This window comes from Bos mutus, chromosome 1 (assembly GCF_027580195.1).
Source record: "Bos mutus isolate GX-2022 chromosome 1, NWIPB_WYAK_1.1, whole genome shotgun sequence".
Lineage (NCBI taxonomy): Eukaryota > Metazoa > Chordata > Mammalia > Artiodactyla > Bovidae > Bos > Bos mutus.
This window is the reverse complement of record NC_091617.1, coordinates 145,135,466-145,159,466: the sequence shown is the minus strand read 5'-3', so window position 1 is coordinate 145,159,466 and position 24,001 is coordinate 145,135,466. Positions and strand designations below refer to the sequence as shown.

The 24,001-nt window shown below is 43.3% G+C and overlaps 1 protein-coding gene across 3 annotated transcripts in view; it reads right to left on the bottom strand.

Moving 5' to 3' along the window:
- Positions 1-24,001, bottom strand: part of SATB1 (SATB homeobox 1) — a 99,898-nt gene that overhangs the window by 68,909 nt on the left and 6,988 nt on the right. The window contains exons 1-5 of one of the 3 annotated variants that reach the window (XM_070377004.1): positions 11,096-11,733; positions 7,419-7,653; positions 3,551-3,727; positions 2,662-2,788; positions 1,710-1,833 (exon numbers count right to left, since the gene is read on the bottom strand). In XM_070377004.1, the coding sequence (XP_070233105.1) occupies positions 1,710-1,833; positions 2,662-2,788; positions 3,551-3,727; positions 7,419-7,629 (639 nt within the window). In that variant the 5' untranslated portion in view covers positions 7,630-7,653; positions 11,096-11,733. Of the gene's footprint in view, positions 1-1,709; positions 1,834-2,661; positions 2,789-3,550; positions 3,728-7,418; positions 7,654-10,372; positions 11,734-24,001 lie in introns of those variants that run through there. The other 2 variants (XM_070377013.1, XM_070377022.1) reach the window with 2 other exon arrangements.

Here is a 24,001-nt window from a genome sequence, read left to right as displayed (position 1 = left end):
CCTCTTCTCCAGCTCACAGGAAATGCCTTGAACCTTTGCCTGAATTCACTTCCCAAATCAATAGGACATTTAGTAACGTGAAGATACGTGAGATTCCTATGCTGGGTCTTTATACTTATTTTAATGCTGAGTTAAAACCTTTATTTCTAGGGGATTTCAAATTTCAAATCCTAGAGACCAACTGACAGATTATCTGGAGTTGTCTGCAAAACCCAAAGTCCCAGAGGGAAGAGTCACCTGCTTCATTATATCACCCTATTGATGTAACTGTGTTTAATTAATTTAAATTATTTTTACTCGATGGTTATAAATTCACATCCTCTCTACTCAAAGAGTGAGATGGAGGATAGGAGGAAATCCATTAAAGTGTCAAAAAGACTTTGATTTTCAAGAAATGGACTTAACATCAGAGAATATTTCACCTGTGGCTACAACTTACTTTACAAGAATATAAAAAGCCATCATTTATTATAAGCTTAATTCATTTGCTTCATTCCTATAACTGCTAACAAATATCAAAGTAAAGCTGATGGACGGTAATACAGTAAACCTGAAATGCACAGAGTTTTCATGAAAGAAGAGCACGGACGCCCACAAGCTTCCTTCCAAAGGTACCCACGTGTCTTCATGGCCATCACGTCGGAAACACACTTGGAGAAATTCCCTACTGCAGAAATATTTACAGCAGTCACACAATTCACGTTCAAATACCTGACAGACGGGGCACTCAGGCTTACACGCTAACCTTGCATTGAAAGAAAAACATTAGCAAAAATTTAGTAAAAATCTAGGTAGACCAGCATCTCAAGTATACTCTCCGCTGGCATGACCTTCAGGGGCGGGGCCCCCGGAGAGAGAAGGCATGAGGGCACAGTGACCTCAGGACCACACGAGCAGCGCTAGGGTGGGCTCACAGCGCCCTTTTCTTTTCAATTTAAAATCAACTGCACAGCATCAAAAGCGATGCTCAGCTTTACATCTAGAAACTGAGGGAGTCTCCCACCAGAGTTCTTATTGCCCTCCACCAAAATTCATCCTACAATAATAATAAATCTCCGTCTCGTTTCAAAAACCCCTGACAGTATGCCAGGCATCTCAGAGGAAAACATATGACCCCATGAAAGAAAAAAAAAAAAAAAAGTGGGTGGGGGGGGTTGAACCAATGCCTAAAACTGGTGACGGAATCCTGATGAATAATAACTATCTAACCTTCAATTAGAGGGAAGAGACTTGTTTTCTCTGTACTTTTTTTTCTAAATTCTATTTCTTCTTCTTTTTCCTTTGTGTGGTAATGAAGAAAGTACCTAGAAGCTGTTCTGTTCCTTTACTCAGGGAGCATGGTGAGGTTCTGCAAAGTAACACTTCCAGGCGCTTCCTGGCATCTAGGGGTTCCAGGAAGGCACACCACCTTTATTCCCTTAAACACAGGCCCTCAGGACAACAAGGCGGCCAATCTCAGAGCACTCAGAGGAGGGATCTACAAATGAGCTAGCACCAAGGTCAGCTGAGTGGGTTTCCCTCCCCTTTCTTTCCCACACTGCTCAGGATGAATCGCGCACACTTCTGAAAGTCACCAGTGGTCAAGTCACTTTGCATTTTGGGGAGATTCTTGCTTCCGATACCACTTGCTTTAGACTATGGCTTCCCATGACTCCTCCAACGAGGCTGCCCTCAATGACTTGTCATTTAGGACCAGTGATGCCCAGTACCTGTGAGAGGGGGCACTCCTTCGCCAAGGAGCTCTGGTTCATATCCTTCAGCAAGTCCTTCAGCGCATTCCTCACGGTCGTGTGGGACCACTGCTCGGGAGGCAGGTCTTCCAGTTTGGGGCAACTATTGGAGACACAGATTAGAAAGGGGATTATGACAAGATTGCATCCCGCTGCAGAACATTCCTTTAAGACAGACAGATTTCATTTTGCGCATCAAACAGATGCATCTGGAGATTGCTCTCGGTCTCCTGATTGTTCCGATTAGTTAATTACTTTATACAACACATCTGCTGTATCGATGCATGAATTATACATCAGCTGCCTGTGGTGGCTATTTTTCCATGTTACTTCTACCTTCCTGCTCTGATGCGCTCGGGAAGACAATTTAAGGTATACTGCTTTCTCAAGAGCCATTGTGAAAAGCACGAACGTGGGAACCGTTTTCCCTTCAGGACTCCGCTCGTACGAATTAAAATGGTTAAAAAAATTATATAACTAAATAAGAGCTCGGCAACAGTGAATAAAGCATTCTTTCACAAAGTGTACACAGATGGCACTGCTCATGATATGCAAAAATATTTTTCTCTTAAGTAAACTTTATGTAAAATGCCTTCTTGCAATGCATCATTTAATTGATTACATAGAAAAAGTCTTGTCTTTCGATAACCTGCACAAGTAGATGCGTTTGGGGGGAACACTGCTTCTAGACGATAGGCTCAAATTAGGAAGATAAAGGAGAAAGGGTGAGGTGACAAATGTCATTGGGGTTAGCCTCTCTGAAATGCAGGGCAAACCACAACTGAAGGCTGGCCAGAGATACTTTGTTGCGATTGGGGTTAGCCTCCCTGAAATGCAGGGCAAATCACAACTGAAGGCTGGCCAGAGATACTTTGTTTCAAACGATCAGGTGAGTAGAACATTCTGCCCTGGAACTGCTTTCCTGACTCACCTGTGTAACTGAATTTTCAATGTGACCACATGATACACATCTTGAAGCATGTCTGCTACTGTAGCATCGGGGGCATCGGTCACGTAAGACAGTGGGACCGGATTCCACTTCCCGACCTGGATCAGCCCTATTCCAGATAAAGAGCGCGCGTCACTGCATGTCTGACCCTTCGGATAACCTACCCAGCACAAGGCTGCTTTTCATTGCCCCCACCACAAGCAATATTGTTACTTCTGTCTGAATGATTCCCTTCCCTCCAAAGGGCAGGTCAATGAAAATATTCACAGCTTAGTTTTCCAAACTGTGAAATTATGTAAACGACGGTGGGGCTGTTTATTATTTTGGAAATAAAACCCCATCAATAAAACCTAGGCAGAGGCCACATTTTCCTAACTTACAGGAAGTTCTAATAAGACATAGCTGAACCAGTTCTAAATGGCTTTACGATTTAGATAAGATTCTCGATTGCAATGGGAATCAGCATTGAAAAATACTTTACAGCCCATAAAACCATCAGAAACAGAATAAAAGAAACAGAACTAGATATTCAGTCATAAATGCAAATTGACTCTCAACAGTCCATCTGCTCAGATACGCTCCTCACTTCCTTGTGGGTCCTCAGTGGAGCAGATTATTAAGGTCAATAAGCATACTAATGATTCAGCTGAAGTAATTTAAAAAAAAAAACCTACCTCCACATTCCACATGAGCAAAATGTGTGTTAACTAAACCAAACTGAATTAAGCCAATTTTTTAAAGCCACAGTCTAGAAGGAACCCATGTAACACACAGGCTACAGTTCTTTGAATGAGAATATTCAGATGCTTTCTCTGCAAAGTAAACAAAGGATGCCAAGCAATTTCCCCAACCCCGAGGATGCATTATTTACCTTTGGCCTGGGCAGCAGAGCTATGTGAATAACCCAGAGACAGCAAGGCCATTTCTATCAGCTGGTTGAAAAGCATGTCCTTCCTCACCAACACAAACTCTGCATGCTCCTCCTTGCAATCGTATTCAATGGCATTTTCATAATGTTCTACCACGCAGAAAACCGGGAGCATGGTTCCTATCAAGGAGACAGAGGAAAAAGAGACGCAAACCAACGAATTGCAGCAACACAGTCTGGGGGAGGAGGGAGGGAAAAAATGAAGCCATGAAAATAAATCTTCAGCACCACGAGAGAATGCGAGACTGGCACAGAGGCCCAGGCACACACACAAACACACACCTTCTTTTATTTTTATTTTTTCTTAAGTTGTAAGAGAAATGTTGAAATAGAATATGAACTTGGCCCTCAGGTAACGTGGGCTCTAATTTTAACTGAGCATTTCCCCAAACCAATTAATGCAGAATTACCTTTCTGATCAAATCATAGGGCTGACAGGAGAGGAGTAAGTGTCTGCTCTGATCTGCTGTGAGTGGTACCTGGTGTGCAAATGTAATTCACTCAGCTCGGCTTCGAAAGAACCCATCTTCATGCTTCCTACATGCTTTTGTTAGGATTCAACTTTCCCTGTCTGTGTCCAAACAAATTAGCTTTGATTATAAAATTACGAGCATTCGCCTCCTTCTTTAAGATCTTCACGTTGAGGCCACAGAAGAAACACAAAACTTAACCCAACCGAAGTTCATAACACAGGATTTCAATATGTGCACACTGCAGATGACTAATATTTACTTTGATGGCTACTCATTTAACCTGCCTAAAAGGACATCACGGTAACCACAGGTCTTTAAAACAAACCATCTCTGCTCTAGCGAATGGGGTAAAGATGAGAGCAAAGGAAAACTGTCGTCATCAGGGTGTCTCAGGATACAGGAATCTGCAGAGACGAGATGTGTTCTCTGTTTACTGTAACCCCAGGTAATAACTCAGGAGCCAGATGGTTAATAAACACAGGCCACACCACACCACTGTCAGCAAAGAGGCTTCTAGAAACAGAAATCACGGAACGCTGTCGTCCTCGAGGTGTTTACACAGCGCACTGTCAGACTTCCAGTGATAAACGGAAAAGGGTTAAAAGCAGATGCAGCAGAGTGCACTGTGGCACTCTGCCAGGAGGGCACCATCCTTAGCATAAATGATGACAAAGGTTACTGCACCAGGGCACCCAGGACCCCCAATTAGTCCTGGAACGCTAATGCCTCTCTAAGCTCTGTCCTCTGCATTCACAGAAGCCAACCAACTTCTGAAGGTGTCCAGGGCCGGCAAAGCAGAGCTAAAAACCCAGGGCTTCCTCCTGACACCAGAGATGCCCTTTAAAAACGCCCTATTTGCTTGTTTCTGCTGAACAAAGCCGGCAGGAAAAGCAGCCACAGTTTTCTACATGGGCGTCTACACCACAGCTTCAGTGAACTGTTCACAAGAGATTCTAGTTCTGACAAATAAACCCCTTTGGGTTTACTTAGAAAAGCTCACAAACTCATTTGGAGGGACCCAACAGGCTAGGCATGAAAAACAAGCTGCGGAGCTTGCCAATATCCTTGTCATTCATTCGGCTGTTTTTATACCAGAGAGAGAACCCGTCAGGGATCAGGAGGAGACTGGGAGAAACCACGGCACAAACAGCAATGTGCAAACTGGTGACTTCTTCCGTGGCTGGAAGGTTCTCTGGCAAAACCTCCTAAACAAACAAACAAAAACCTCCAATCCCTTTCCTTAAGGTGCGCTTTCTCAACGCAGCCACACTTACTCTCTGGCACCTGTCAAGCAGAAACACTGCACGTGAAGAAGAAGATAAGACAGCACCACCACCAACACAAGGCTGGAGGCACTTTGTTGCTTCAAGCAAGCAGAGAACCTTCTACAATTAAAGTGCATTTTTAAAATGTCACTACAAATGCAATGCTTGGGAAAAAAATAAAAAGCAGCACTTGAGCAGGAAGTGACATTATTGTTCTTTGGTTTCTCCTCCCTCTATCCTGAGGTCTTCAAAGAGTTGGGTTACTAATACAACAAAAAACATAGGCATTGATTTTTCCTCTTATAGAATGATACAGACCTGGGCTGCTCTTTGCTGCTCCTCAGACCTGGGAGATAACTGAAGGTTTTTTTAAACTGTTGAAATAAACAAGAGTCGCTCTGGACTTTAGAGGGACCCTGTAAGATCGTTAAGGTGGCTGCTGATAAGGTGACAATCGTAGACTTTAATTTTCAATCTGACTGCTTAAATCTTCCAGCAAACTGTCACGCGCGCCTCCTGATACTGCGAGTCAGGCTGAACAGGAGCCTTCTCTGAACCGATTGTTTGTGTGAGTGCTTGGCGAGGCTTCCAACTCCAGCAACTTCATAACCTTCCAGTATGGAAAGGGGAGTACGCTGGTCACTGCTGACTGCTAAAAATACCGCATGATTTAAACCTGGAGGCAGTCTTAGAAGCTTTTGCTGAAGGTTTATGAGCCTGTGTAAACAGCACGTCTGCCATAAGGAGCAGTGAAGTCTGTAGAATCCTTGTCTAAAACTGTCCTGGCATTAAAGTTTGCTGTGCAAATATCACATAATACCAGAGACAGCTGAAATCTCCTATTTAGGAATTTATGGAACTTATATGTTTGCAGGCGTCAGAAAGTCTTTTTTATAGAGCCCCAGCGCTTCGCAGTACAATATTAATGCACTCTGTTTGAAAAGCCATAATAAATTATATTTTTAATGCTCTTACCCTGGCTTTCTTAAGATGCATACATTCTTGGCAAACAATCAATAAACAGGGTAATCATGAGGAGAGGCCAAAGAATTTGCTGAAGTGCTGTTTTTCCATTTTTAATAGATAAAGATCTAACAATACGGACTGCTGTGTCTGTTCATTTCAGGATCAATATATTCTTTGTTTTCGCCAAACCAAGGAAAAAATAAATGATTGTATGATAAATGTTATGCATCAAACACAATGAAATTCCTCTGCCTGCTAACTTTATCTACTTAATATTCTTGGTTGTTACAAGATGGCATTTTTATCCTTTGCTTTAGCAAATGTAAGGAAAATCTGAATCCCATACACAGTTATTCAGAGACAAATAAAGACCTTCTAAGGCCCACACGTTATGCCCTGGACAGACACTGATTTACAGAAACAACACTGCTGAATACAGTCAGAGTGGGTAAACTCCATCCCTGTAATATAAAACCGGCAAAAAGGAAGCACACAGTTGCATGTCCCCTCCTGATTAATTTGTTTACATCTGCCCTTTTATCAGAAACACCCAATTATAGCAAAAGGGAAACACCAGAATTATCAGGTTTTTACCTACTAAGTAATGAAGTTGCTCTTAAGAAAACAAACCACACACAAAAAAATCACAAAACGTTTACATCATATCGCAGAAGACTTCCATTATCTGTGAAACTGCCTTACAACCAGTAATACCATGAAAAAGCTAGGTCCATCCTCAAACAATTTAAAGGTCTCATTCTCAAGCAGGGTTAGTTTCAGCAACAGCCACTTCTGCACCCCCTTCTACAACACCACCTTATCAACGGAAGCCTTGTATAACTGAGACCACTAGACTTAACTCAGTCTTTACCATCCACAACGTCCAAAGACTCCAGTCTACAGTAGAGGGAGACGCTCTGCTGAGGCACGGAGCCTACACTTTCAGACACGCCTGACGCTGCAACCAGAAACGTGACTAATTTCAGATCAGAAAAGAGAATCCAGGAGCACACACAAAGCCAGACGCTGCGTGTCCACCCCCGCACCAGGTGGTGCTGGGTGGACGCAGGACTCGCGCCTTCCAGGATCTGGCTTCAGGGTATTTACCTTTCCTAAGGTTGCTTTTCATCAGATGGCCCGAGTGTTTCAAAGGCACTCCCTGCATTTTTGCACCTGTACTGCCAAGCCTTCCTCTTCCTAGCGGGCTCCCGTTCTGTTCCAGGCGGGCAATCTTGGCGGGTGGACCCTTCGGATCACTCACATTGTTAGACATTTCTGAATGTTCTTTCCCCTGAGTTGCCTCGTTCAAATGATCCATACTCAGTTACTCTCTAAAGATCACCTGCGAGAATTTAAGAAGAAGACATGTTACAATTGGGTGGGGGTCTCCGCACGCCCCCTCCTTCTCTGTGTACATATAATGCGTGTACATGTTTTATCCCTGGATATTTCGCTCCACAAATATAATGTATTTGTAAGACTCCTTAACCAGATATATAATGCAGAGGTTACTCTACTTTCTAGATCACAGCATTATATTTCCATTCAAGTTAACAGAATAATTTGTGGGAATTGTATCAACACACATGAACGAAAAGATAGTTTGTCACCTACCAGCAAAACTATGTGTGTAGGGGGGTGGGGGGGGGGGCGGGGGATTATTTTTAGAACAAGAATTACTACAAGTGTAGCTAAAAGGAAAATAACAAATTGTATTTATGTAGTCCCAATTTTTAAAAATGAGAAACTTAATACAGAACATAATAATGACACTTTAGTCAAAGATGGAAAGATTATTTTATCAGTCCAAGAGATTAGTTAGATCTGTTGTCTTTATATTTTTATATACATTTTAATTCTCATGAAGGAAAAATAGATTCATATGTATATATACCACCTCAAAGGAGGGAGCAGACAACTGCTTTTTAAACTCTCTATTGGCTTTATGGTTAATGTGTAGAAAAAGTTTTCTACTGTCAAAGTATCAAGAGTTACATGACCTGTTTTAAAGATTCAGTCAAGTCTTGGCTCAAACATGCAGCTGGATCATTCCATCCCTAACTAAGTGGATACAAGTGGAGGATTTCTTCAAAGAGCCCTGATACTGAAGTATTACAACTCATGTATCTTAGAGTTAATATTTAGGTATTCTTTTGTAATAGAATGCTATTAACAATTTAAATACCAAAAATTTTGAAAACATTTTGTAACATACACATTAGATTGAAGTGCTAAACTTGCTTTGAAAGAAAGCTTGTTAATTTTGGTAAAACAAAATAACCAGTGTTCAAAAATAATCTCAGTAGGCAATGAAGTCAACATTTCAATTAACTCCAGAAAAAAAATGAACAGATAATGATTGTTCAGTTGTATTATACTTTGGACATCAATTTTCATACTGCTTATAGTAAAGCAGTTAGTACATTATCAAAATCGCTTCTGCAATAGTTCTAACAGTGATAAGAACAGGTGAGTAGAATTATTTTATGAACTTTCATGCTGCTTGAAGTATTAAGTTCACCAATACTAAAGGAAAGAGAATCATACTCAGAAAAAACAGAGAGAATATGATAATTATCACTTTCCTCCAGCTGTTTGGTAATTTGACATATCTTGCACATTTATATATATATATGCGTATATATAAAATATGAACATGCTACTTAGATACAGATTTGAAAGCGAGCTTATATTATTAGCAGGGCCTTTCTGTAAGCATTGCTTTCCCCTCTGTTTAACCGGTACTATATCCATTATAATGAAGGAAAGAGGTGATGGGGAGGGGGAAGCAATGATAATCTGTAAGTTTAAAAGCAACCTCAAGAATGCCAGTTAAAGAACTGTGAAGTTAGAGAAATAATGGCTATTTATCCTTGTGCTCCACGGTGGCGCACTGAGACCAAAGGTTTACCATTGATCGCGGTCCCATCTGGTTTTGGTTATGAGGTTCATTAACAATAAATGTGCCTCTTTTAACCACTTTTTATCAAGATTACTCTTTCCATTACATTAAACTGTAGTCTAAAGCCAAAATTAGTGGTGATTATTAACTTACTCAAAACACTCTTTATAATGCTTCATGTGGGTTATAATACAGAACTACTTTTCCTGAAATTGGCTGCCTTACCCTAAAGCAGAAGATGAATTTTAAAGCATATGATTTGAAAAGAAAATACTTAACCCGTGTAGCAATTTAAGTGCCAAAAAAAAAAAAAAGAGAGAGGATGAGTAGGCAACAGCATCAAAGTTAATGCTACAAAACGTATTAAGTAGTCATGAGGCTTAACAGCATTATAAACTGTGAAGTGATAGATGATAATTTAGTTAATGTATTGACAATCAAAACATCATATAGGTCATGCAAAATTGTCCTTCGAATGAATACCCACCTATAAGCAGCTATTAAACACTCAGTCATCTTGTAAAAAGCTTTACATTATAAAGCAAAATTACATGCACATAAAACACCCAATTTACTCATTTAAACTCTATGCCCAAGGCTAAAGTTCACCAAACCTGAGTTTGGATTTGCAAAGAGCAACCTCCGCGGGGCCTGCTGGACAGACTGCATGGGAACAAACTAAGGTCTCAACAGATGCCAGGCTGGAGAGTTTCTTGTGAGTTACACATTTTAAAAACCGATTTCACTGTGATGTTTGGCTGGCACATTGAAAGCAGGCTACTTTCTCCAAACCCCACTTCCCTGTCCATAAACGAAGTCCATATATGATCATTAACGAATTAAACAGCGAACTCAGACACAGCAATTATTTCCTTTAAAAAGAAAGAGAAAAGCACGAAATTCCGGTTTCAAGAACCTATTTTTTTGCAGTGTGGGAGCCTTTTCAACGAGTTCCCTGCTGAATCGCCTCCTTCGCCCCCACACAACCCCATAATCACATTTTAAGAGACTGTGCCCTTATCCGTTCCATATGGCCGGCACGATCCAGGCCAAGCTTTCACTGTGACCTTTTAAAGAGACAAAGAAGCAAAGTACTATCTAGAAACAGAAACGCTGCAGTTTTACTGAGTGAAATTAGCAAAACCGACCTGAAACTCACCACTTCAAAACTTGACAGCATATAAATAACAAAAACAAAGGAGATTTCCTTTGCAGCCCGGGTTCTCGAAGAGAAGTTCAAGAATGATGTTTTCTATGTCCTTTTTTTTTTTTTTTAATTAAAAAAAAAAAAAAAGCAGCAGCAGCAGCCCTGAAGGCGACTTCCCCTGAAATTGTATTATTTTCTCTTCCTTTACCCTCGCCCCCCTAAGCGGGGTGAGGGCAGATAAGCGTCTGGAAGAGTAGCCATGGGAGAGAGGGGTTGGGGGGGCGGAATCACAATTGGACAAACAGCATATATGGTTTGTAAAATGTCTAACCTCGGAGAACGGGGTTTTCGATGAGGGAGGAGGGGAGAGCGGGAAGGAGGGAGGAGGGGGAAGACAGAATTGATCTGACAAGTGATTCGTTGGGGGGAAATCGTAAAAACAAAGCCAAACCCGTTTGGAGCAGTACGCGGCGGCGGTGCTGGGGAGGCGAGGTGGGCACCGGGGATTCTCTTAAAAAGAAAAAGGAAAAAAAAAAAAAACAAACCCAAACAAACCTCGGCGGCCGAGGTCTGCAGAAGCGCCCCCCGCCCGCCGGGGCTCTCCGGGGCGCCGGCCGAAAGTCCGCCCGGCCTTGGCCCGTGGTGCCCTCCTCCTGCCGCCCCGCGCGCGCGGCTGGGGGGCCGGCTCGCCTCCCCCCGCCCGCTCCCCGAGAACCGCGCCGGAGAGTAACCGACCTGCAACTTTCTTCCCGCAGCCTTGGGCCCCGCGCGGGGCATCTAGCGAGGGGCCGGGGGCGCCGGGGGCCGCAGGGCACGCAGGAAGCCCCGGCAAGGCACTGGGGCGCCACTTTGGAGCCGGCCCTCCCGGACGAGCGCCCCGAGGACCCCCCCGCGGCCCATGGACGCGGGGCCGCGAGCGTCTGCGGAGCCGGGAGAGTGAGGCGTGGGGGGAGCCGGGGGAGGGGGCCGGAGGGCGCCCCCGCCGCCTCCCCGCCGCCCCCCGAAAGTCGCGGAGCCCTCGCTCAGCCGGAGTCCGAGGTAAACACCCGGCCCCACAATGGCCCCGGGGCGCGGGGGGCCCGGACGCCCCACAAAACTGAGCAGGAGTTTCGGCGCGCGCGGGCTAGGGGCGCGGGGCGCCCCCCGAGCCGCCTGGGCCCCGCGCCGCCTAGAGCGCGGCGGAGGCGACGAGGCCGGCGGGCGCCGGGCGGCGCGGCGCCGAGTGCGCGCGCGGGCCGCTCCCGCGCCGGGCCGCTCCGCTGCCCCCGTGCCGCCGGCGCGGCCCCATCAAACGCGGGGCGCGCTCCTCCCGGCCGCCGCCGCCGCCGCCGCGCCCGCTCGGCCCCGCGCGCCCGGCCGCGCCGCCGCCGCCGCTGCCGCCGCCGCCGCCGCTGGGCTGCCGCTTCCCCGTCCTCGTCATCTTAACGCACGGCCCCCGCTCGCAGCCCCCGGGCCGCCCGCCGCCCGGCCCTTCCCCAGCGGGGCCGGCTGCGCCGCGTCCGGGCGGCGGGAGCGAGCGGGCGGGCGGCGCGGGGGCGGGGGCGCGGGGAGGGGCGCGGGGCGCGGGGGAGGGACGCGGCTTAAAACCCGGGCTGGAGGGCCGGGAGCGCGGAGGGGCGGCGGCGCGGCGGACGGGCGCGGGGAGCCGGCCGGGCGGGCGGCACACAATGCCCGGAACGGCGGGGCGCGCGGGCCGGGGGCGCGCGGGGGCAGGTGTGCACGGCGGCGGCGGGGCGGGGAGCGGCCGGCGGGGAGAGCGGGGGAGGCGGGGGCGAGGCCGGGAGGCGAGCCGCCCCCCGCCCCGCGCGCCGCGGGAACACCGAGAGGGGAGCGGCGGGAGCGGGGCGCGCTGGCGCCCGGGGACGGGCGAGGGCGCACCGGCCCGCGCGGGGCTCCGAGGCCGGGCCCTTCGGGACGGGGCCGGGGGACGGCGGGGCACCGGCTCTCGGGGAGCGCGGAGCGCACGCCGGCGGCGGCAGAAACGGAAGGGCCGGGACCCCCGAAACCCCCTGCGCAATGTGATCACTCCTCACGGGAGGGGGAAGCCCCAGCGAAGAGCCAGAGGCCCCAAAAGACGAGCACTTTCCGAGCTCATCGGTGCCCGTCCACTCTGTGCTGGGCGCAGGTAGATGCCAACGTCCCTCACTTCTGAGCCGGAGAACTCGGAGAGGGAATACGTGGCCCACGGTGGCCGAGTTAAACAAAATTTGGGTCACTTTCTTGAAAGAGACCTGACTAGTTAAAAGTTATTACAAAGGAAAACATGCCACCTTTACCCCTGGTGAAAGACGGTAACGTTGGGGGGTTGGGGGCGGTAAATACCTGTGTTGTAGCAATAAATACTTCTGTAATCTAAGGTAAATTACCCCGGTAGATAAATGGTCATTAGCACCCAAGTATGATCCTCTTATTTAGATAATCTATTAAATATAGTTCCTATAAAAATGAAGAACATCACAGCCTTGCCCGAAATGGGGATGTAGCGTTCATCGTTTAGGTTTGAGTGCTAACGCCTTAAGACCCTGAAGGCAGTTAATCATTACACAGAAACAAAAATGTTCGAATTGTTTTTTTCAGAATACAGTAGGAGGGAAAAGAGAAAAATCAGTGAGATAAACATTTTGTTACACATAAAAAAGCAACAAGTTAGCGCAAGTACTGAGATAAGAGGGAAATATGCAAATGAAGCTATTTAAAGCTACCAATACACTCTCAGACACTGTCTACACTAGAAATCTTAGACAAACAGAAGGTAAAACAGAAGATAAAGGAGAGGAAATAATGGCCTCCTGGGGAGGACAGGTTCAGGAGGAACACAGTGAAAATATATCACTCTAAGGGCACCCACGTTTCACCCACAAAACCAGAAAGGTTATTGAAGGCAGCAGTGAATCTTGGTGTATAAACCCAAACCCAGAGCTAAAGAATGTGATGATAAACACAGTATCAAAAGCAAGAAAAGAAAGATAAGGAAATCTTTATGAAAAAGCTCAAATGATACCGTATTTTCAAAAGTTGATATGCAGGAAAGTATGGAGGAGGGTATTTTGATTAAAGTATAAGAAATACAATCAATAAGGAAACATGTAACACTGGTGGCAGAGTTGTTATTGTAGATGGAAGTACTTAAATATTTTTTTTTAATGTTTGATATTCAGAAGAAAAACATGGATAACACTCATCTTTATAATGAGAATGATTTTTGCAATGTGATGGGTTAAACTGGGAATTTCCAAGATGTATATTTTAATAGTGCTTCACACTGGTGATGCCTGACATGTTTCCCTGAAACCTGCCTGGTTTTTCAGTAGGGACTGTGCATTCTAGTATCACAGTGTATAAATTTACAAGCAATAGCAAAATCTCAAAATAGAGGAAAAGTATCGTGTACTACAAAGAATCATTCAGGCAAATGGAACTCAAATGGAGTGTTTCAAAAGAAAGAAAGGAAGACTAAAACAGGTTACTGAATATATCAATATTAAAACACACTGGGATAAAATACTGTAAGTGATGTTTATCCCATTATTTCCACAAATAAGACAGAAAGCTTTCTGATTGCCTTAGCCTCCTATTGATGTGGGGGTTAAAACATTAATCTTTAAATTTGAGTAGCAGCTTTTATCTAGGAATTCCAAGCTAATTCTCAAACACAAACATAAAAAAGTGTAATAAGGATGGACATGGCCTCCGAAAATGATAAAACAGAATAAATGAGGATAAAGGCATCTAATAATAACTTTACTACATGATTATAAGTCTATTAATCATATATGCATATTAATTTCCCTCAAGCACATTCTTTATTTCAGAACTATATAAGATATAAGCAAAAGGGCACACAGGCGTATGCCCTCCAAGTAATAGTGCACTGGTGAACTTCCTATATATTATTTACTCTTTCAGAATACTCACTAAACCACTGAGTACTAAACGCAGATTAAAACAAAGAACAAAAGAAAAGTAATAAGGAAAATTCCCCCTTCCCAGACATATGTGAAAATAAACCATTGCGATGGGGGGCATCAGTTTTATTCTACAAAGTATCTTAAATTTGGCAATAAAGGTGCAAGCCAAGTATTGAAAAAAGTTAAGATAAACTTTATAAATCCAGCTACGAGAATGGAAAACCTCAGGAACATGAAATATTACAAGTCAAATACATGAGCTATTAAACATGTGGGTGTACAGTTAAAACAGTGCATCAATTTTTTATCACAGGAGAAGGAAGTCAGTCTGGCCACACAAAGGTAGCAGAGATAAAATATTGTAACAGAGATACAAGATTTTTAAAAAACAATAACAAAAGGACTACTGCATGCTTCAGGGGGCCCCATATCAAGATAAATATGCTGGCAGATATCCGGAAGCATTAAAACACATTCAGAGTTCTGAATAGCACATACATTTGTAATAAACAGAGAAAGCATTTAGAATTTGAACGCTTTTAAGACACGGCAACTCCGCCAGTGACTATGTTAGCAAAGCAATGTTTACTACCATAGCACTTTCTAAGGACATGGTAGGTTTTTTTTTTTTTTTTTTTCATCTTTTTAAATTCAAATACTGTTGGCTATCTCTCCACATCTTAGAGCAGCACATTTCACGTGGCATATTGCTCTTTTTGTCGTGTCGACTCTTTGTTTTTGGCTTTAGCTGCAGGTGGCGTTTTCCATATATGAATTTCTGGGAATACGGTCTGTGTTGGCCATATAAGGATGCCTCTTTGAGCCATATGTTCTGCCGTCATGTGTCTCGTTTTGTCTGTCTGGGATGTCAGGACTGATTTCCACATCGTTTCTTGAATGGACCAGATACAAATTTGTAAGAGCCGAGAAGGGGGATTAAAAAAAAAAAAAAAAAAACCTGGGGCTGGAGCCCAAACAACTTTGTCAAAACATACATTGGAGAGGAAATGCAATATCCTGTAAACATTCACACCCTCCTTCTCACGTCTTATCTGTGACTGACATCATCACAACTGCATAGCTTGAGAGGGGATCTGTGCAGGAGTCTGCATGTGAGCATGTGCAGCTGAGCCAGAGGGACCCTGCGCCTCTGGAGGTCACGGCAGGCGCAGGGGGACTGCCCTGCTCCAGAGTCCCAGGCCCTGCAGCCAGCCTGACCCAGCCTTGAACCTGGGGAGGGAAGCCACCTCACGCCTTTCTCCTTTAGTGAATCAACAGGACTCGGATTAAACTTTCAGGTGAATCACGCTGGAAGGCCTGGTCCCCGGTTTACACTCTCATAGCCTCCGGTACTTCTCCTTTGTCGCAGTTATCACCAGTGAACAAGCTGGATGATCACTGGCTTAATAAATACCTTCCATCAGTCCAGTTCAGTCTTTGCGACCCTGTGGACTGCAGCACGCCAGGCCTCCCTGTCCCATGCTAGACTGTCATCCCTATGAGCACAGAGACTGTGTCTTGCTCACTGCCCTATGACCAGGGATTCATACCGCATCCCTGCAATGTTTACATTCTGAACAAATAAATGAGAGCCAAAGGCTCAGTGTCACATGCAACCAAATGCTATGGCTAATTGGAATGACCGTTCCTCTTAGAGACTGTGAAAGTGAGGTGGAGTTAACAGTGGGGAAAGCGGCTGTATCGTTGAAATGTGAATTCACTGGAATTAAATAACATTTACAGTTTAGTTCCTCAGTCACACATCAAGTGTTCAATAGCCGCATGTGATGAGTGGCTATCCTATGAGACAGTGTGGGTTAGAGAACCCTTCCACCATTGCAGAAAGTTCCATCAGGCAGCACGAACCTAGAGAACTTCTACAACAGAAGACTCAGTAAATCCAGGACCTTGCCTGGAGGAGTCTTAGAGGTGCTGGACAACTTCCAGACATCCCAATGAAGTCCAAATTGAAGTCCTTTTCCACTTTAGAATGGGCCCGTGGATCTGTAAAGCTGCGTGGAACGAGACATGGGCAGTGCTGCACAGAAATCTAAGACAGCTTTCTAGACACGTCTGTATGTAAAAGGGTCTCAGAGTACGTTTGGAATAACATGCATTTACCCCCAAAGGCTGCTTTCCATGAACATTTCAACAGCTCGCAGGTGAAGCTGAAAACCACAGACTTGTTCCACACCCTCTCCCACCCCCACGTTAAAAAAGCAGAGTTGCCACTAGAAATGGCTTTTTTGGAAGCTTTAATGTAGATATCTACTCAAACCGGGAGGGCATCCAAATACCGACAAATAACGGTGTGCTGCAGAGAATCAAAGCAAACGGCTTGAATATGTTTCAGGAGAGATAAAGGAGGAATAATAAACGCTAAACATGGGCCTAAGGTTTTCGGCTTTTGTTTTTTCCCCAATATGTGGGGTTTCGGTTATAGCCGGACTGATAGCGATCAAAAGTTGTTTCCTAATTACTTTAAGGTGAATGTAAATACCCACTGGTAATTTGGGTTATGGTTTTAATTGACAAAGGTCACTATTAAAGTGAAGCAAAGAAAGGCTGATGTTTAAGCTAGTTTGAGGAGAGGGCACTGAGGTAAATGAACGGCCATTAGAGTTGGCTTCTAGAACCTGGTGAGATACCTGGGACTTTGAAATATCTGCAATGTTTACATTCTGAATAAATAAATGAGAGCCAAAAACTCGGTGTCACTTGCAACCAAATTCTATCGCTAATTGCAATGACCGTTCCTTTTCGAGACTGTGGAAGTGAGGTGGAGTGAAGAGAAATATTACCTCTTTTTAAAGCAAGAATTTACTGGACAAAATTTTATATCTTCCTTCCACAGATATCAGTATGGACCACAACATTGACATGGACAGTGGAAATAACCCCATCAAAATTGGTTCTCTCTGCCTAGACCCAACTCCAAAACTGAGTAGGGCTCAGGTTCCAATAGTAATGCTGTTGAGACCCCCGCATACCTCCGTATTAGCCTGTGTATCAATAGCTATCACCACCAAATCCGTGAGGAGTTTCAGACTGTCTTCTTCCCCCATTGCTTCTGGAGAGCAGGGCCTCCCTCTTCTCTCTTGGGAACCCCTCTTCTGCCACATTCTTTGATATGTGGCCTGATTGCACCTTTTCTTTCCAAAGCTTCCTCCATCTATTAGCCACTTCCTCCTCGATGCCCCATCCCAACTCTGTCCTCCAAGCGTAGCATTTCATATTTGCATGCCTGCCCTTCCCAACTGCACATCTGTCAACATCTTGAGGCTGGACTCCTGTCTGTATTCCAGGAGTCTCTCACAGTGCCGGCAATTAACAGGGAAAGGAAGCCAAGAACTGTTTTGGTGAATGAGTGCTGGTAAAAATCTTAGAAAGATTCTTGCACTCCTAGGCAGTAAAGCCAAGGATAAGATCAGAAGTTAGTTCAGTGGCTCCTCAAATCTGCTGCATGTTAATATTGCTTGGTATGTCAACAGTCCAGATACCCAGGCTGCACCCATTGCCAAGGGTTGGAGCCAGCGTTTGAGAGTTTCCAAGCTGATTCCAGCATACAGCCAGGTGTAGCATCCATTGGAGTAGGTAATGTGTTAGAGACAAGAAATTAAATATACCTGTTAGGACATCTTCCAAGGGTATGGAGATCCTGGAGTCACTTGGAAAAGTTAAGGCTCTTTTAAGAATCAGAGCTCACCCCAAATTTAAGAAATTTATGTGCAGGCAAGCTACGTGTTTCAAATTTAAAAAAAAAAAAAAGGTAGGGAGCAAGCTATTAGATCATTGATTTGGTGAATAAAAGTCTGCTGTTTGAGGAACCATGATAAATTAGCATTTGGGTACTGGCTTGAGATTTACAGGGGTGCCAGAAATCCTGTGCGAGTGTATGATTTATCATCACAGACATAAGAGACTAACCACAAAATTACACATGGAAGTTAAGTTCCAAAACCAGTCTATTATTTACTGGAGCCAGAACCATCCTGGTTTTCTCTAATTCTTTTTATTTTTTTTCCCCCCCAACATATTTGAGCAGGCTCTTTCTCCCAGAAAATTTCAACCTTGAGTGGGATTCCCTTTGAAACAGCTGAAACCGTTCAACTCCTTTCTGGCCCTAGTCATGGCACTTGAGCAGGACTGAAGTGCCCAGGAGCCGGTGCAGGGCTCCTCACTGCTGTGCGGCGCCCCCAGGAAGCCCATGGGATTTTAATTCCAGCGAAGTCGAACAGAAACCATTCTCAACCAACCTTCCGTCAAGACAGACCAGCCAAGTCTCCTTGGTGATGTCAGTGCTATTCTGATCTTTCCCAGCTTACCTGAGGGAAAAACAGTTTGAGGTTGCAACAGGCCTGGATGCTGGTCCAGATTGTTTTTGGGAAAAGGATCAACCAAGGGCAGGATCAGATTCTGCACCACCGTGCCCAGCACCACAAGCAATGGACAAGGGCCATCACTGGGGGAAAGAAGCCCATTCATTGGGGGAAACAAGTGCAGCGCACCTGGACAGTGCTTAAATACCTCTATAGTGCCGGAAGCTCACTGAAGCAAAGGAGTTTAATTCAAAACTAAAGCACATTCTCTTTGGGATGACGGCGAAGACCTGGAAGAGACAGCGGTGCTGGGCACACGATAGTGTGACTGTGATCAAGGCACTGAACTGTCCACTCACACACTGTCCAAATGGCACGAGGTATGGTACCTATCTTTTACCCCAATTTAAACATTTGAAAACAACAAAACTAAAGGAAAACAATCCTCTATTCCTAAGACTGGCAGATGTATATTATCATGAAAACATCACGCTATGCACAAAACAATAAGCTGCAACACATTGGCAACTGCCTCCGACCTTCCACTGCTTTGCCCTTACCTGCCAACAGCCGCGGCCCAGTCTCCGCTGGGTAATTCATTCAGACGATGATTACCTGGCCCAAGGATAATTAACATGGGTTGGTAATCAGAGACCCAACATCCCACCCAAAGTAGGTAATTTGATGGTCCTCTGATGCAAGAAAATGTTTCTCTTTTCAGATGTTCTTCTATATTCTTGTATCTTAGCAAAAGAAGAGAAAGGAGGGACAAAAACCAGGCCTTCCAAATATCCAACATTCAAATATCCAAACATTCTATCTGGATATTTTTCAAGTGAGTAAAAATTAACTACACTCCTGAGACAGCAGACAGTCCCCAGGTGGCGTCTGCAGGACACTGACACTGCAGTCCAGTCACAGAGCCGTGACAACTCCATGTAGGTACTCGATGTAATAATCTATAAACTCTCCATGTAGATATTTTAGGTTGCACTTATTAATAAGAGAATGCAGTTTTAGTAATAAGCTCAAAAGGCTTTCAAATTTATTTTTATCAGTCACTTTTTGTGATAGTAATTACAATTATTTATTTTTGTATGCAGTAATCTGTAATGATATATTTTTTATAGTGTTTTGCCTGATACTGTTTCCTATCATCTGTTCTCACTGATTTTATATTAGGGACTTTTATATTAATGATGCAGTTTTTTTTTAATGTATTGGAAACTCGTATCTAAATTGTATCTCCCTGAAGTTCATTCCTGCATATATGTATTTTTCTGATGCATGACTAAGGAATATGATTACATAGTAGAGCCAAATTAAGATTACATATTTATTGGTCTGAAATAAAATACTAAATAAAAGAAAATAATTTAAAGTCTAAATAAAATACTAAAAAATAGTTTTACAGCATAACTGTAGCTAAAGGATATCCAGTTACCTATTTTGCAGGTGCAGCTTTATTAGTGTGTTTATTGTGGAATTTAATTCATTGGATAACTAACAGGGACTATAAATACACATGCAAATTTCCAGCTGATAAGAAGCAAAAAGTTGATAAATAATGCTGCAGTATAACTTTAAAAACAGAAGTAGTGGGCCTTCAGGCTATTTTTTTAATCATTTATTTTTATTTATTCTGTAAAGACTATTTTCATTTGTATTTTTTAAATCTATATATAAATACACTTGGGAGAGAAACAAACAGCACATTTATGAACATTTTTGACGGGGACCAGCTTGTAGCTGTTTTGAGGCTGTAACTGCTGTACAGACGGACAATACCCCACAGTTCTATCACTTCTGCAGCTGAAAATCTACTACACATTCATATCATATTTAATGAAAATCAAACTTATCTCTCTGTGGAGGTAACAAGACTCTCCAAAATAACTTTTTAGTTCACTCTACACAAAGGGGTTTTGTCTCTAAGAATTTATAACACCACAAGCTAGTGTAAAGGCATCTTTGTAACTGGCATATGCTGTAGTTTTGGATATAAACCACATCTTGGGGTATTTTCAATAGATTTGGAAAATCCAAATGTTGGACCAACAACCTAGTGTGAATAAATGTATATATAATACACATCTAGCATAGCATGGTATACACACTCACAGATACAATCCACACATCATACAAGAGAATGTTACATCAGTTAAAACTAGTCAACCACAGTTTCCATCAGAAATTCTTTAAAACCCAGAGTTAGTGTGATAGTGCTCTCTATCAGTAAGCAACGCCTACAGAAAAGAATCAATGACATAGTGGGAAAAGAAGTGGAGAACAGCCGAAGCCTTAGATCCAGGTGGTGGTCCTTCCTCTGCCAACTGTAAGAGTCACCCTTCGTGAGCCAAACGGGACCCGGTTCTGTATCCACGAAGTGACGGAAAAGACCCTGATCATCTTTAAGACCACAGAAAGTCTCTGCCCTTAAATTTAAGTTAAAAAAAAATCAGGTTCATTTTAAAGAGAATACAAAGATATGAGGGAATTTCTCACATGCTACATTAGATGTTTATCTCTATATGAGACAGGTGTCAAACAAACAAATTAAAAAAAAAAACCACTAAGGCAAAGGGAAACTTTAACTCACAGATTCCATCTGTTACATCCGAATTCATGCATAATTGATTATCCATGACTGGTAAGTTCTTCTCTCACTAGCCGACCACAGTTTTCTAAACATTATGTATTAAATCACTAGCAAAGTAGACTACATTTCAGAAACAGCAAGGGCAGAATAAGAATATTTTAAATGAAAAATTACATGCTGGTTAATAATAATACAGCTGACCTATGTTTAAGGGAGAGAAATTTTAATCATGTGCATATTAAATATTAATAACCTATTCTGTTATTGTTATAATAAGGTTAAGTAGGCTTCTCCATGCTTAAGGAAAGAGGGAGAACTAGGAATGCATAACTGTGCAAAGAGATACAGAGACGGGAGACAGACAGAAGGAAAATGTGTCAACAATAAACGAGAGGAAATGAAAAAGAAGGAAAAGATGAAGGTGGAAACTAATCTCTATGTGTCATTATGACTGCCAGAGTACTGGCAAAGAAGCAGCATCCTTTTATTTCAATTTTAATCATTTCTGAATTTTAATACCCGGCTCCTTTTGTAATTCTCCTGGCATTCCCCATATGCCTCCATCCCAGCCAAAACACCAGTGTAAATTAAATGGCAGGCAACCACACCACTGATGTAGCCTCCCCAAAGAAGCTACCAGGTGAACAAAAGCAGAAAAGGTATGTCTACCTTACATCCCTGAGGACCTCCAGCCAATTAACTGGCTGAATGTTCTCTGTTTTCTCTAGTTTTGCAAAGAAGGACAGTAGTTGGGTAATCTACAGATAGAGAATCATTAAAAAAATAAAGCAAGCCAGTGGTAATACAATCATCAGTGACCATCAGGGCCTGGAAAAATGAGTTTGCTCTCACTGGCACTAAGGAGCATCACATGATTATTTAATTACAGCTCTAATTTTTGTCTCGTGGATGGCAACATATCAACAATTAATAGGGCAAATAGAGGAGACTGTTTTTAAAGAGACAGAATGTGCATGACAATGGACTGGGTCACACAGCAGTCTGCTGCTTCAGGAAGACTTTTCTTTGTGTAACTAAACAGCACTGTCTTGCAAAGAGCCTCACATGTGGAAATAAATTTAAAGAGGAAGTGTCTTTTTTCTTTAAAGATAACTTTCTTAGAAGGCTGGCAACTTTTCAGAATGTTTCAGATGCACCTAACCCAACCCCACCGCAATGCGAGCATTAATTTTAAGGAAGAGAAGGAAATCATCTTTAACATAAATACCCTAAATCTCAAAACAGTGTTACACAATGGATATAAAAATCCATTTTATATATAAGTGGATAGAAAAATATCTGTTATGCAATTAATCATGGCTGATATGCATCCAGAGAGGTCCTGGAAAACATCACCGTCGTAGGAAAGAATAGAGGCCAGTCAGACGTGGGCTGCTGCGCACACAGGATTTTTGGCCCCAGAAGATCAGAAGGACCTTCACCTGGTAGCCTGACTCCAGGGACGACAGAGCAGGTTGTGAGCACCACCCCACACCAAAGGACCAAAAGCCTTGACAGAGACTCTGGCCCATCCTCAAGGTCGAAGAGGAGGAAACAGACCCTGGTTCTACTGTCTAAAAAGGGCACAGCAGAGAGAGGAGAAAACCACTCAGTTATCCAGAACACTGGCACATGTGCAGATGAAGTGTGCAGACAACCCCAGTGAAAAGAGAAGACTGGAGAGAAGCCTTTTCCCACTAAACCATATCGGCACAAGCTAAACGCACTATTCTGTTATTAATTTAGCAGATCTTTAATGAGTGCTCTCTATGCAAAACAGAATGTGAAGTTACTATTTTCTGTAACACAGACATGTACCTTACACTGATTTTTTTGTTTTTTGTAGTTGAATAACTTGTTGGAATAGAGGCAGCAGCACCTAAAAATTCATAAAGTGGGAAACTCAGTACATTTTTAAGCGCTGTATTACAAGGTTACAAGGTCAACATATCCAGATTAGCTGAGAGTTCAAAGAGTCCACCAGTCTGAGAGATGTCTAAGGCAGGCTCAGTCCAGCTTTCAGCCTCACTAGTAGCAGTCACCCATCGTTTGCCATGCCAGAAGCCAAGGCTAAAACCCAGGCTTTAGATCTGGAAAACAAAGTAGTCTTAGAACCACTGCTGTGATCAACTGCTCTCATGTATCGTACATATCATGCTTTACAGAATTGTAAGACAGCACAGCCTGGCTCAAGAAATAGTGACTAAAAAGATGCTGTAAAGAGAATCAACTCAATAAGCTTTGAATGGCTTATATTGGCCAAAGTCATCACAGAACAAAAATGTAGGCATCTCAAACTACAGTGTGGGAAGGCTAAACTGCTGAGGGACACTGATTTCTGAACCTACTAGCAAAAGTGCTCAAGTCAATGCTAATATAGAGAAAGGGGAAAAAAGAAAATTAAAACTCTTACATCCCAGTGAAAAGTTTAAAATTAAGTTACTTTATTAGAAAACATTCTGATAATTGTGGACCCAAAATCTGACTCCATACATTCTGAAAGACTATTTTGAAAAGAGTCTAGCAAGCAGCAGCTTGTATGTAACAGTATACATCATTCTTTTTTAACATGACTGTTAATATACAGTTAACATGTCTCAGAAAAGGCTGTAATTAACTGTCTACTGCTCCAATAACACTAATAAGTGTACAGTATTATTAAAATACAATGACTCCTTGCAAAGTAAGGCTGTCATTTTTAAACTTATAAGATAATGTTCTAAATTGGTTTTGAGTCTTCTTACACCACCCCAAAGCAAGCCCACCTCTAAGAAAAAGAAACTTAAAGCATAGTTATTAAAATATTATTCCTCTC